This window comes from Sarcophilus harrisii, chromosome 3 (genome assembly GCF_902635505.1).
Source record: "Sarcophilus harrisii chromosome 3, mSarHar1.11, whole genome shotgun sequence".
NCBI lineage: Eukaryota > Metazoa > Chordata > Mammalia > Dasyuromorphia > Dasyuridae > Sarcophilus > Sarcophilus harrisii.
The window spans coordinates 402,486,758-402,502,604 of NC_045428.1; the positions used below are offsets into that span (position 1 = coordinate 402,486,758).

The following is a 15,847-nucleotide window of genomic DNA, read 5'->3' on the forward strand; positions in this document are numbered from 1 at the left end:
TGTGGTGACAACCATATAAAGGTGGCATATAGGAAACTGGTTAAAAATAAGATTTAAGAGTAGGAAAGATGAGGGAATCAAAGATATATAGGTGAAAGGAAACTTTTATATCTATACAAAACATCTTCTTTTTAGAAATTTTATATTTTAATCAGTAAAAATTTGCTTTCTATTCAACTCAAATACTATTCCCAGTCTTGCATTGAGAATGAAGGAAAAACAAAACTTTTTACAAGCAAAAAATGCTATTATTTCACACACACACACACACACACACACACACACACACACACACAGAGATTTGAACTTCTCAGGAACATGAGTCTTTCTGACTCCAGGCCCAGCACAGTCTGCTGCACCACCCAACTGCCCTGCTGACATTCTACTACTCACTGCTAACAGTTTTTTTTTTTTTTTTTTTTTCTGGCTCTTCTCCATGCTTTAATTTCAGCATTCTCAAAGTTCTGGCCTGGGCTTTCTTCTCTCATTACTTTCTCACTGGGCAATCTTCCATGGGGCTTCACCTATTACCTTAATGTAGATGATGATCAAATCTCTCTATTTTGATCTCCCCCTTTGTTCAAATGTACTGCTCTACTAGACACCTTCAGATGAATATTCAGCCAGCAAATATGCAAACTTATTTTTTGCCCTTCGAACCTACTTCTTTTGTGGCCTTTTTTAGGGAGCAACTTTGGCGTTACCTCAGATTCTACTTTCTGTTTCCTCTCTCAGAGCCAATAAGTTACTGAGTCCTGTGGATTTTCTTTAGTCTGTACTCTCCTTTCACTCCTTTCCATGGCCATTAGTACAGCTTCTCTTTACCACCTATCACCATTCTCCCCTCCTCCAATCCAGTCTTCATACTACTGCTAAATTAATAAAAGAATGGGGAAGGAGAAGAGAATGTTTCTACTGCTCTGAAAATGTCACTTACTACCTCTTAGAAGGGTCCCCAAATCTATTAGTATGGACTTATCTATTCTGAGTCCTAGTCCTGCATTTCCACTTTACGGATCTCTACTTCAGTGTCCTTCTTATACTTTAAACTCAACATGGCCAAAATTGAATTCATCCTCCTCCCTTCCCCCACTTCCAAAAAATCCTGACCTTTCTTCTAACTCCCATAAATGAAATCATCATTCTGCAATTCACAAGAGATGGAAGCCTGGGAAGTCATCTTTGATTGTTCTTTAAATTCCTTCAGGGAATTAGTTCCTAAGTCCTTGAGAGGCAGGGGCTGTGGTTTTATATTTTGAGCCACAGAGTTTAACACAGGCATCACACATTGAATTCCTTATGCACAGATTAGATCAGGTCTCTACTCTGTCAATATATTCCAATAGTTTCCCACTGTATACCAATTAAAGTGCTTGCACTAATCAAAATGTCGTGCCTCTCTCTTTCCTTTTCACCCCAAACAATCAGACCTACTCACTACCTTCTATAAGCATTCTATATTTTCTTACTTTTGTTTACCTTATTCTGTTTTCCTCTCCCATTTTGACTTATTGAATTCCCATTCTTTAAGTTCTAATTCAAATGTTATCTCCTCCACAAAGCTTTTTTGATTTCTTCCAGTCGTTACAGATTTTTCCCTTTTCAAACTTTCCCCAGCACTTTTTTGTACTTCTGGTAGACTTATATCAAGGTTTAATCCCTCTAATACACTGCAAACTACACGAGGAAAAGGACAGTGTTTTTATTTACTCTTTGACAGTACCCAGCAAAATGCTTTGCAAATGGTATAAATAATAAAAGCTTATATGTTAATGAACTATGCCAGAAGTTCTAACTTTTATTTTCTCCCTTCCTTATATAATACATATCCACCTTTCCATAAATGAAATTATTTTCTATAACTTTATCTTTTTATATCAATATTTACACACACACACAATCTATTAATTTAGTATTACGTAATTCTTAATAATACTTTCCTTAAGTGCTATTTTTCTTAATGATCTTGATTAAAAAAAAAAAAAAAAGAGAAGTGTCCTAAAAAGAATTCTAATACAAATAGCAACTAGTTTTGAAACAATTTAGTTCAAATAGACAGTTATTGTTGCTATTAGCTTCTTCATGTTATATATCTACCTTTTTCTAGTATATTACAGTATCTCTGAGATTTCAGGGGCCGCCTAATCCAATCTGTACTTAAACAAGAATACTTTCTTCAACATCTGCAGAAAGTTATCATCTATGGGAAAAACAGACTATTTCCTACTCTAGTTTTATGCTTCTGACCATAAGTTAAATTGGAGGTCCCAATAGACTGCAATAGTAGTAGTGATTAATAGATTGCAAGAAAGATTTTCATTTACCCATACATCCAAGATACTGAAGGAGATGGCATTGGTAACTAAAAAAACGTATCCCAAACAATCAAGTATAGTATCAAACATGCTAACTTAAAGCATCGCCAGAAACTCTGGCATCCTGCTTTAACATCCTAAGTTAGAAATAATTTTGAAACCCTTTTACAAGGTTTATAAAGAGTTTTAGCCTCATAAAAATGCTTACTTAAACCTTAAATTTTCAAAGGCTTTACATGAGTTCTTCCCCCTTTTTTCTATATGATCAACCTAAGAGGACATTCTATTTGTAATTAATATGCAATCTTTTTTCCTGCATTCTTCTAACTCCAAATGCTATAAACAAACCCCACACATTTCCATGAAAACCTAAGAAATAACTGAAGCTAAGTTCATTCAGGGCCTCTGAATGGTTTTCATTAGGCTCTGAGAACATGTCAAATTTTTATTTATTTTCAATGATCAAGGTAAAATATTGAGATCAGAGAACATAGAGTACTACAAATGAACACATACTTCAAAGGATTTTTTCAGGAAAGAAATGGTTTATTAGGTCTACAAATGAATTGGTTTTTTTGAATGGGTCTTAAATTTGACATAGAGAATTTAATTTTAAGTAGAACAGATTCCAATTATGAAATTTTTAAACATATGCATGAGATAAATAATTCAAAATGCAAATTCTGCTTACAAGTCAATCATGCCATTTATATACAAGATATAGTGAAACTTGAAGAAATATTAATAATTTCAATGTGTCTAAGTAACATCATTATATAATAGCTGTAAATGAAGATAGCTGTATGACAGTGCCTGAGAAAAAACAATAATTGATTATTAAAAAGACATGTATATGACTTTGAATTTAGTTCCGTTTCTGTAGTGATATATAACTACAAATGAAGGATGACATTAAAATCATATTTAAGACCATTTAGTTCATTTATTCCTGACAAATTCCTGACTTTAATACCTCTAGGACAGGACATTTTAATACTTTACTAGTCAGTGCAATAAATATTCTTCCATCTATTAAGCCTACATACTAAGCTTCCCTGTAAACTCTACCATTGCTCCTTCTGCCCTCTGGAGTCATACAGACTAAGTCCAACATTTGCAAATAACTTTTGCCTTAGCTATTTATCATGAACTCTTCTCTTATTTAACCTAAAATGGTACAATTTCAAAGTCCTCATAACTTTGTACCCTACTCTACAATAAAGTTCTTAAATTTCAGCAACCAGAAACAAATAAAAAAATATTCTAGGTATTGTCTGACCAGCACAAGGGATAGCACAATTACCATCTCCCCCCCCCCCCCCGCCTCCCCCCTTTTTTTGGGAGGGGGGTATGAGGGGGGGAGAGGCAATTTGGGTTAAGTGACTTGCCCAGGGTCACACAGCTAAGAAGTGTTAAGTGTCTGAGGCAGCATTTGAATTCAGGTCCTTCAGACTTCAGGGGTGGTGTCCTATCACTGGGCTCTCTAGTTGCCTCTTTTTAACTTCTTTTTAACACTATCAATATAGCACAAGAACACAATACAGTTTTTGGCAATGACTCCATGTTATTAATGCCGAGTTTGTAGTCACTTAAAATCTCAAAGTTTTTCTCATATGTACTATCTAGTTGTGTCCTGAATTTAAGGGCAAAAGCCCTTTACATTTGTCTTTATTAAGTGTTTTAAAATACTTTAAAATTATTCTTTAATAGATCTAAGAGCTCATGAAGGTGGGAATCTCCTCCAGAAGTGTAATTTGGGGGGGGGGGGGGGGGAAGGAGTGTAGAGCAGAGCCCATTCACACCTTTGCATCTTAAAACTCATTCACATGATCCCACACATTCTCCATAAGAGATGTACTAGTATGCTGCAGGGGAGTGAGATAGGATCCTTCCATTCTAGATCCTAAGTGAGCAGCTGCATATTGTATTGAATTTTTAGGTATGTATTGGATTAAAAGGTCCCTGAGAGCCCTTCTAACTCTGAAATTTGGTATTTTGAGTTTAAAACTTTTCTAGAGACAATACTGAACAGACACAATAATAATAAATAATAAATAGACATTGCAGATGATGTACAAAAGCCAGCAGATGACAGAGTCTATGATCAAATTTTACAATGACAAGGCACAGTTAACACCCCATAAAAGAAAAAAATCAGACTTCTTCACTGAAGGAAAGGTCAAAAAGTTTTAACATGGATTTTCCACATTGCTTGTGGGGAGGGAGGGTGTGTGTGTGTGTGTGTGAGGGAATATCCTTTAACCCTCCCTCAGGCATCCCTCACTTCCCTGAAATGGAAGGGATAACTCTACTTCAGTATAATTAGATATTTTTAGAATCTTTGTCATCCATCTCCCAGTTTCCTGTTATGAATTTAAGTATATCATCATATGGCTTTTTTACAAATCCTCACACCATTCACTGATGAAAATGCTCAAAAGAAGAGGAAGAATACACCCTGTAATATGCCACTGATAATCTCCTTTCAGTCTTAAATTCATGTAATTGTACTACCATATTTATCTCTACATATTTACAAAAATGGGAAACTGTCAAATGCCTATCTGAAATTCATATATACTTAAAGTACTTCCCTGATTTGCTAGTCTACTAACTGTCCAAAATTTAAAAAAAAAAAAAAAAAAAAAAAGGAAATGAGATTAATGTAACAATTATTGATTCTCTTTCTATACACTTTTTTTTTTAATTATAGCTTTTTATTTACAAGATATATGCACAGGTAATTTTGCAGCATTGACAATTGCAAAACCTTTTGTTCCAATTTTCCCCCTACTTCCCCCCATCCCTTCCCCCAGATGGCAAGTTGACCAATACATGTTAAATATGTTAAAGTATCTATATACTTTTACTGATCTATTTACTGATCTTTACTGGGGTTGGGAGTCATGCTCACCTATTTATAATATGTCACAGTACCTTTTCCTCTTAGGGGAAAAAAATTCTATTTACCTCTAATCTTTCAACATTCTTTATTCTCCATGATTTCAACACTCCAAGAAAGTGAGGCACAATAGAAAGAACATGGACTTAGCTCCAGAAGACCAAGGACTAAGTCCCCAGCTTTATCACTTAGTATGTGACCTGTGTGTGACTAGGTGATTCTTTAGTGTCCACTTACGTAAAATGGGAGTAATAATAGTTGCACTATCAACCAGTACTGTTCTGAGAATGAAATGACAAGAAAGTTAAAAGAACTTGTAAGTTATGAATGTAAGCTATTATTATCCAGAACCAAACACAGTCTTTTGCTGCTTAATATATGTTGGTGGAATTCTTCAAAGATCCATGACAATAGTTCAGTGATTTCACCTGCCAGATCTTTCAGGATCTGATATAGTTTGTTCAGACTAAGAGATATGACCTCATTTAGATCACCAGCTCAGGATCTGATATTAATCACATTTGTTTTACCATTCCCAAACTGAAGAATATTCCCTTGGATACACAGTATAGAAGCAAAACTGTAGCTGAGATGCCCTACTTTCTCCTAGCTATCAGTACTCTAGTATACCTGCCCCAGAGCGTGGGGGCCAGCACCACTTTCCTGGTTCCTTTTGCTCTAAAAAATAGCTTCAAAAAGCCCTGAACAAGTCTCCCTGATTCAAAAGTATGATATTCTTTAACATATTCACCTTATTCTAATGATGCTTAAAACAGTTTTAGAACTTTAGTCAGAACCACTTTATAGCCCCCAAGTGAAAACCAGACTAATTAATAATTACACTTTGTGTTAAGGACTGCAAAAGGTTTTATTTCCCAACTTGTTACCAACCTAATTTACTCCAAATAATATTTGGTTGTTTCAAAAAACAAAAAGCTTAAAATCTTTTTTTTTTTTTTAACCACTGAAAATATTCAAAAGAAGATGCCACAGACTCTGAAAGGTATCCAAAAAAGTTGAGTCTTGAATCCATCTCAGCAGTACCATGAGAATAAATATACATTCTTCTAATAATTAGTCTGAATGAGACAGAACTCATTTGGATATATGAGTTCTAGCAGGTTGGTTAAAAAAACAAGTCACATGCTTATAGTTATGCCTTACATTGTACACAGCATGGAATAACTTCAAAGACAAAATATTTCTCCAAGGTGCAACTGTAGATCTTTGGCAAGAACTTAAAGCCAGTGAAACAAACTGACTTGTGCTGGCATGTTCCTCTACCTCTTCCAGGCTGGAAGTAAAGGCTGCTCTGCTTGATCCTACTACTGAATGGAAGTTTTTACCTGTTTCTTTTCCAACCATCTCACCTTAGATAATCATGTGACCCTCTGCTAGGGGCCTCACTGTAGGGATGCTGAAGGCTTTAATAAACTGATGCAGAGAAAAGTGAGCAGAATCAGGAAAACAATTTATACAATGACTATAATAACAAAGGAAAACAACATTGAAAGCCTTTAGAATTCTGATCAATGCAATAACCAATTATTGTTTCAATAGATAACTGACAATGAAGCATGTCTTTCTCTTTTCAAGTGCAGTAGACTAGAAAGCAGAAATATCAAACACTTGGAATTATTTAACAAAATAAAGCAGATAATATTAATATGGGTTTTCTGTCATGTTGTTGCTGCAGGGATCCTTATGGCTTTGTATCTATTTCAGCTTGACACTACCAGAGCAGAGGTGCAAAATTAGACATAAATTTTTCAGTTGGCCAATGTGCTGATTTGTTTTGATTGACCATACTTATTTGCTATGAGGTTAACATGGGAAGAAGGGGAAAGCTCACTGGGGGAAACTGATGGTGATGTTAAAAAAAAAAAAAAAAAAAAAAAAAGATCAAAGAAATCTTTTTAAAAAATTGTGATAGTTTTTAATTAGCCACTATTTAAAAATTTAGTTACATTTTGAGTTTTGAGTTCTCTTCTTCCCTTTCTCCAAACCCCACACCAGAGAAGGCCATCATTTGGCACATATATGTATGGAAAGCCATACAATGCATACTTCCTTGTCAGTTCTTTCTTTGGAGATGGATAGCATCTTCCTTCATAAGTATTTTGTAGTTGATTTAAATATTCATATTATTCAGAAAAGTTTGTTCATTCCCTGTACAGTTACTCTTCAAAAAATACTTCTGTTACTGTATATAATGTTCTCTTGGTTCTGCTAATTTCACTCTTCATTATTTAATGCAAATATTTCCATGTTTTCCTAAAATCAATCTGTGCCTCATTTCTTACAGCATAACATATATTTCATCACAATCATATACCACAACTTATTCAGTTACTTCCCAATTGATGGAGAGCTCCTCAATTTTCTGCTCTTTGCTACCACACAGAGGAGTGCCACAAATATTTTTAGAACATATAGATTCTTTTTTTTCCCCTCAGATCACTTTGAGAAACAAACTGATACTGATTTCTATATAGTTTTATAACTCTCTGGGCATAAATCCAGATTGCTCTCTAAAATGGTTAGCTAAGTTCAGAGTTCCACCAACACTTCCTAGTTTTTTCCTAGTTTTTCCACATCCCTTCTAATATGTCATTTTCCCCTTCTATCATTTCAGTCAATTTGACAGATGTGATAGTATCTTAAAATTGTTTTAATTTTCATTTCTCTAACCAATAATAATTTTAAATCATTTTTATCACTATACATAGCTTTTAAAAATATTTTCCTTCAATTGCATGTACAGATAATTTTTAACATTCATTTTTAAAAATTTTTTGAATTCCTCACCTTCCTCCTCCCTCAATGAGACAGTAAATAATCTGATATAGGTTATACATGTTTAATCATACAAAACATGATATCTTATTATTCATGTTGTTGAAGACAGACATGAAGGGAAAAAAATTACAAAAAAATAAAGCGAAAATTTGTATATTTTGATTCATATTCAGGTTCCATCTATTATCTGGAAGTGGATTACATTTTCACAATGAGTTCTTTAGAATTGTCTTGGATCACTGTATGGCTGATAATAGCTAAGACATTGACAATTGATCATTACACACTATTGCTGTTTCTATGTAGAATGTTCTCATTTTGTTAACTTTAGTTTTCAGATTTTTCTGAAATCTGCCTCTTCATTTTTTTACAGCAGAGCAGTATTCCATTACAATCACATACCACAACTTGTTCAGCCATTCCTGTATACACACAGAAACACCCCTTTGAAATCTTCCCAAAACTGCCTATGCATATTCTTTGACCATTTATACTATTCTTATAAATCTGATAAAGCCCTCTAAATATTTGAGATAAGATGGCTTTAATCTCCTCAATCCCATTTTCTGCTTTCCTTCTGCTCTTGGCTACATTGGTTTTATTTGTACAATTTTTTTTTAAGGTAATGTAATCAAAACTATCCATTTGCAACTCACAATATTCTCAATCTCCTGGTCATAAATTCCATTCCTATCCATATCTGATACATTATGTTCCATGTTTTTTTAATTTACTTATAACTTACCTTATGTTCCCTTATCTTGGTAAATAGAGATACTGTATATACCTAGTTTCTGCCCCACTACTTCCTAGTTTTTCCAACAATTTTTTGCCAAATAGTGAATTCTTATCCTAAAAGCTTAAATATTTACATTTGTCAAATGTGAGGTTACTATAATCATTTGTTATTATGTATTTACTCAGTTTCACTGATCTATCATTCAATTTCTTAGCCTGTAAAAGATAATTAAGATAACTACTGCTTTATAATATAGTTTAAGATCTGGTACTGCTAGATCGCCTTCTTTTACATTTTTTTATTAGTTCTTTTGAGCGTCTCCATCTTTAATAAGCAATTCTTAGCATTTAATTCCCAGTACCAGAGTCTTCCCAAATTGGTTTGTTTGGAGGAATTTTTTTTTTTTTATTACAACAATAACTGTTTTAAATAAAATTCATATTTGGCTGACTCATCATTGATAAGGCATGCCCTATGAGCCAAATTTCCCCAATTTCATAACAATATAACAGCTGTATATTTTCTAGTAATTTAACCTGGTATGCTCAAGTGGAATGAAGGAGTATCACTTTTACCAAATCTACTTTTTCTGATTAAAAATTTCCAAGCAGTATTAACAAAATGAGAATCTCAACTATCAGCTTGGTTTAGAAACCTCACACTCTTAGTTTTAGCTACAATAAGATGACTGTCAATAATGACATGTTTATCAAAAGATTCAATAATCTTAAATCTTCAGAAACTAGTTTAATTTTGAAAGTCTTCATATGACCGTATGATAAAGGTTTACATAAAATATAAAATGGCACAAGATTAAAAAGCATAAGATTACAAATTTATTTATTTTTAAAATTTTTGATTTTCAAAATATATGCATGGATAATTTTTCAACACTGACCCTTGCACAGCTTTTTTGTGTTTCAGATTTTCCCCTCCTTCCCCCATCCCCTCCCCTAGATGGCCAAGCAATACAATATATGTTATACATGCTAAAATATATATGTAAAATCCAATATGTATAAACATATTTATACAACTGTCTTGTTGCACAAGAAAAATCAGATCAAAAGGGAAAGAATACAAGTAAGAAAACAAAAATGCAAGCAAACAACATCAAAAGGAATGAAAATATTATGTTGTGATCCATGTTCAGTTCCTACAATCCTCTATCTGGGCGTACATGGTTCTCTTCATCATAAGAACATTGGAATTGGCATCAATCATCCCATTGTTGGAAAGAGTCACGTTCATCATGTTGCCTTGTACGATGAAGATTCCAAATTTATAACAAATTGAAACATGCAGATTTCTGCCTTTGAAAGATAATTCAAAACCTGTATATTTACTACACAGGAAAAAAATTACTACATGAGGAAAAAACATTGATATACTGGCTTGAAATTTAGCTATGTTGCAGACGGACTTTATGGATTTGGTTATAATTTTATTCAATTAATCAGCAATAAAACTACCTGATTATCTGCTGTTTGTACACAAAACACAAGATATTATATGCTACTGAATTGTAGCAATTATCATTCATGTCTTCTCTTCCTCAAAACATTTCAATCTCTAGAAATCCACCCAAACTTCTAAATCACGAAAACCATAATCACAAACAAAAATACAGGAACCTGAGGAAAATGGAGTATCCATGATGCATTTTTCTGTATCATCTGTAATTATTATATATGATCTCTATGTCTCTCTTTCCACACAACCCCAACCTCAGTCTCCTAAGCTCCATCACCAACTTCCTTTTTGACATTTAAAACAATTTAAAACCATAGACACCTCATCCCTATTTATGTTTGAGGGAACTTCCATCCTTTCAATCTTTCAAGTTCGTAATTCTGGCATCTCAACTACTTACTCTTCCTCCTCCATATGCTAAACAACTGTCAAATCTTGCTATTTCTATTTCCACAACATCTTTTAAATGCAGCTTTTTCTCACTACTTTAGGTCAGGTGCTTATCATCTCTTCCCAACTGCCTCAAATATTTCCCTACTGAAGTTCAATCACCAAATAGTTGCTAAAGTGATTTTCTTAAAGACCTAGTCTGAACATGTTACTCCCCTACTCAATAAACTCCAGTGGCTTCCTGTTGCCTCTAGAATGAAATGTAAAATTGTTTCATTATTCATTTCTCTACTTCACTTGTTCTATGAGCTAACTTCTTCAACGTCCTTCACACAGTACTGTATATCCTATTTCTGTGCCTCAACACATATTCATGCCTGGAATGTACACACTCTTCACTTCTGCTAGTGCCCTTTCCTTCCAAATCCACTTAGTGCTCATTCAGTTTGTATTCTGTATATTTCTGTATAATTTTTCTCTCCTGATGAAGAGGGACTGTGTAATCTTAATACCCAGCACACTTTCCAGCACATATTAGGTGCTTAATAAACACTTGTTGATTGCTAAAGGTGACAAAAATGCTTAAAACAAACCCTAGGATCTAAAAGCACTGTGAAATTCTTGAAACAAAATGAATATTAATTTGCTTTTTTTAAATAAAGGTTTAGTTGTGCATTTGCATGAGGCAATAGAGGCAAAGTGAAATTAGCAGGAAATGAAACCAACAATAATAGGGTTTGTGGTAACTCTATAATATTACTAATTATATCTGTCCCTGGGTTCTAAACATTTCTTTTCACTTGCAAATCTTTAAAGAATCTGGTTACAAGCATTATATGATATTCAACTACTAAAGCCTAGAAAAGTGAATTCTAGCAACTCTCTCCCTTTAATATGATGTTCTGTCAAAATCTTTTTTTTTTTAACCTATACTAGAATAATGTCAAGGAATGCAGTAAAACACTATGCATCAACTATGTAGACAAGACATAGAAGACTATGAAAGAGTCTGGACCATATTGTGGAAGGAAAAGATAATCCCATACATCAAGGATCCTTCACCAAAACAAACAAACAAACAAACAAAAAAAAAAACAATGAATATTTAAGATTTTATTGAATTTGGATTCTAATAAGTATTCAATCTTTTTTTGACTGTTTGTTTGCTGAGGCAACTGGGGTTAAATGATTTGCCCAGGGTCACACAGCTGGGAGGTGTTAAGTATCTGAGATCAAATTTGAACTCAGGTCCTCTTGACTTCAAAGCTGGCACTCTATCCACTGCTCCATTTAGTTGCCCTGAATTGAATAATTTTTGAAAGGCATATTTCGTGTATATAAAATTGGGTTTATTTACTAAACTCCACTACACTAAAAAAAAGAAATTTACACCATAAAGAAATGCTCTAAAAAGTATTCCTCTTAGAGTTAACTTCTCATGGTAAATTTTGGCAATTTGTGTAAGCAGGACATGTTTAAACCCATTCTTTTTTATTACCCATCAAGATGTGACCAAAATCACATTTATTAATGAAACATATCCTTATAATTAAGTCATTCTAGAAAAAAGATGACTGACCATCATAATTCTATCTATTCTAGTTTATATGCTAAATAGAATTGGATAGGAAATATACTATTACATAGTTACCGATAAATAATAGACATTTCTATACATTATTCTACAGTTAATAAGTTTGCAGCTTCTCATAGGATAAAACAATGAAGTACAGCACTCAAAAAACTCTAAATTTTATTCCTGCATTAATCACTGATTTTCTGAGAAAACTCAATGAAAATTAGTCGACTTCAAGCTATGTTTCAGAATGTAGAGATAACTATGCCTGCCTTCGAACCATTTTCCTGGATACTTAGTGAGCATGAAAGATAAAATACCTAAAGAATAGGAATCTATAGGAAGAAATTCAATATAGGTAAATTAGTACTCATATCAGTTTGGTACTAATGTCATTTTATAGACGGGAAAAACATGGAGTCAAAAACAAGGAAATAGTTCCAATTATTTGAAGTAAATGGCAGAGTCAGGATCTTTTAAGCTATACTATTTCAATTGTAACTCAGAAAGCCATCTACTAAATAAATCATACTCCATCACCTTCTGTAATAATTATGCATCATAATGAAAAACAACAAGCATTTTAATAAAACATTTGTCTGCTTCTCTCTCTCTGGGTATGGTATACCTGTGACTTTTTAGATATGGAGATTTATCAGTAGGAAAAGTCTTAGAATCAGGGCAGATGGGTATTTGTCTTAGAGAAATGTTGGAGCTGACTCAGAAATTAATCAACTTGGGGCAACTAGGTGGCACAGTGGATAGAGCACTGACACTGGAGTCAGGAAGACCTGATTTCAAATCCAGCCTTATTAAATGCTTATTAAATATGTGACCCTGGGCAAGTCACTTAACCTGAATGGTCCTCCTCTCTCCCCTCCCCCAAAAAGACCAGAATCAATTAGTTCATGTAAATCTCTCCAAGCCTCTCTGAAATCCTCCTGCTGGTCATTTCTTACAGAACAATAATATTCCATAACATTCATATACCACAATTTATTCAGCCATTCCCCAACTTATGGGCATCCATTCAGTTTCCAGTTTCTGGCCAGTGGGAGCTATTATTAATTGAGGGACTTCTAACCACATGACCTCAAACTACTTAACTTCACTGGGCCCAAATATTTTCATCTGTAATATCACAGGGTTGGTGTGGATGACTAGAGAAGAGAATGGTTTTGCCTTTTTGTGTGTATCACCCAGCAGCTAGTAGAGTGCCAGGATATGCTTAATAAATGCTTATTAACTTTTAAATGTATGACCTAAAGTGCTAACAATTAACTTTTCTTTCCTTCCAGCTTTACCTCTAACTCTTCTGAATAAGAAATTCTAAGAGTCAAGAGCTATCTGGAGGGTAAGATGTGTATACAATACAGTAAAAAGAATTGGTATACTCTAGGCGAGGATAGAACCAACTAGAAAAGAGGGAAGTATCATTAAATACATCCTGTTATTTCTGTGCTCCTGTCAGAGGGAAAATACTGTTACCTAATAGGTCTCATGTTTCAGGTCATAGCCTAATGATATAAATGAGGCTTTGTCATCTTTCTGAATGGCACTGCAGTCTAGAAATCACTCTGCTGATGTCCATCACTGACTCTACTGTCACTCCATATGGTTTTAAGTATATTCTATCTTTATCGTTTTTCTTGTATAAAATCCAGTCTCCTGTCACCTTGGTGCTATTTTTTTTTTTTTTTTACTCAAAACCACTTTTTTTTTTTTCTTCTTGATGTAAAAGAGTCAGAAGTATGCATATAACTTAAAATCTTAGACTCTCAGATAGTTAAGCCATTACCTAAGACCACACATCTAATTGATGTATCAAGAGGCAAAACCTGGACCTGGATCTTGCTATCTCCAAAGGCCAACCTACCTACCATCTACATGGTAGTTGCCTTTTTTGCTTCCAATACTGGAGTGTAACTAAGTTTCTCTGAGTTCTATGACAATTAAAATAACGTTTATTTATTTTTGAAGATCCACGAAATAGGCTAAGTTACAGCACTCCCTACTGATGGATCAAAATCTTCACCCTCCAAGAGAGTTCTGGATTCCAAGGAATAGGAGGAAAGGTTCATTCAATTAGCATTTATTAAGTGCCTCCTAATCGGAACGGTGCTAAGCATTGGAGATACAAAGGAAGGTTAAAAATAATTCGCTGCTCTCTAGCTTAACGGAAAGTTAACATACAAGCAAGTGTGTACAAACGAGATGTACACGTACAGGTAAAAGAGAGAGGGTCTCGGGGAAGGCATCCTGGGAAAGGTTTCTTGCTGAGAGTTTAGGAAGCCAACGAAAGTCAAAGGCAGAGTAGTGGAACGTTCCCGGTGTGAGGGATAGGGAGAAGGACCAGTTGGGAGGCGAATGTGGGGAATAGCAAAGGCCAGTGTCACTGGGCTGCAGAGTATGGGACAGAGGACTAAGTGCAAGTGTAGAGGGGGCTAGTCACGAAGGGCTTTAAAAGCCAAAAGGCGGCGGAGGAGGAGTAAGGTGCAGAGACTGCCAAAAAGGAGGGGAGGGGGCAGCGCATTATAAGAAGTTTTTTTTTTTTTTCTTAAGGCAAACAGACTAACATCCTGGTAAAATAAGATGCACGAGAGGGGAGGCGAGCCTAGCCCGTGCCATCTTGCTTTCCTTTAGCAGCTGACGAAGCCCAAGAGAGCGGACACCCGCCTTTCTGTCCTCGCAGACGGAAGGTGACAACTCGCGCACATTGGCCCGGACCCGAGTACCAGAAGGCTTCGGTGCCGGCGCCACCACGGTCCCTCGGAGAAAGCTCCCCCGCACGCCGCTTTGCCCGCACACCCTCCCTGGAAACTCGGAAGGACGCCTCTCTGCGTCTGAGAGGCGCAGACTCGGCCAACAGCGGGGAGAAGCTCCGGACGGAGAAGGACCAGCGGCCGCCCCCGGCCCCCGCGCTCCCAGAGTCCCAGGAGGGCGCGGGGCTGCCAGCGCGCCTCTGGGCGCGGGAGGCAGGCGGGAGGCTCTCCTCGGAGAAGCCGGGGGGGGGGGGGGGGCGCCTCCTCCTCCTCCTCGCACTCGGGGTGCTCCGGGAGGAGTGGGTGTGTCTGCGCTCCCTCTCCGCTTGGCACACAGGCTCCGACCCCAACCCCGACCCGCGCGCATCGCGCCACTCCCCTGGCCGCCTTCTTACCCTTAGGACGTGGTAGCCTTCGGTGCCTCCGCCGGGGATCTCGACGCTCTGCGAGGAGCCCATGGCGGCGGCAGGCACAGGACGAGGATCACCGGCTCCTTCTGCGCGCAACTCCCCGCCCCCCCAGCCCCGCGCAAGGCCCGGGCCTCACTTAGGACGTGGCACTCACTGGCTCCGGAGGCCGGAGCCGCACTGCCCGATGGGAAATCACTGCGGTGAAGGCACCGATATGGATGGAGGTAGCGGCACCGGCGAGAGCGCCACCTCCCGGGCGCCGAAAGGAAGGGGAAAGTGGAGGTGTAGTGGAGGAGGAAGACGCCGTGGGTTAGAGGAAGCTGGAGGAAGCGAAGCCTCGGTGATGTGGAAGGTGACGGGCTCAAACACCCTGGCTCTCCTCGCGAGATCTCAGAGCTACTTTTCATTTCCCAGGGCGAGTTCCTATGGCAGCTCCAGTAGGACAAGATTAACAAGTCTAGTTCTCTCAGCTGACAATTTT

General features: G+C 36.5%; 1 protein-coding gene across 1 annotated transcript in view; it reads right to left on the bottom strand.

Moving 5' to 3' along the window:
* GORASP2 (golgi reassembly stacking protein 2) overlaps nt 1-15,507 on the bottom strand; it is a 41,528-nt gene extending 26,021 nt beyond the window's left edge. The window contains exon 1 of the mRNA XM_031960477.1: nt 15,352-15,507. Within this exon, the coding sequence (XP_031816337.1) occupies nt 15,352-15,414 (63 nt within the window). The 5' untranslated portion in view covers nt 15,415-15,507. The remainder of the gene's footprint in view (nt 1-15,351) is intronic.
* Between the last annotated feature and the right edge of the window lie 340 nt (nt 15,508-15,847).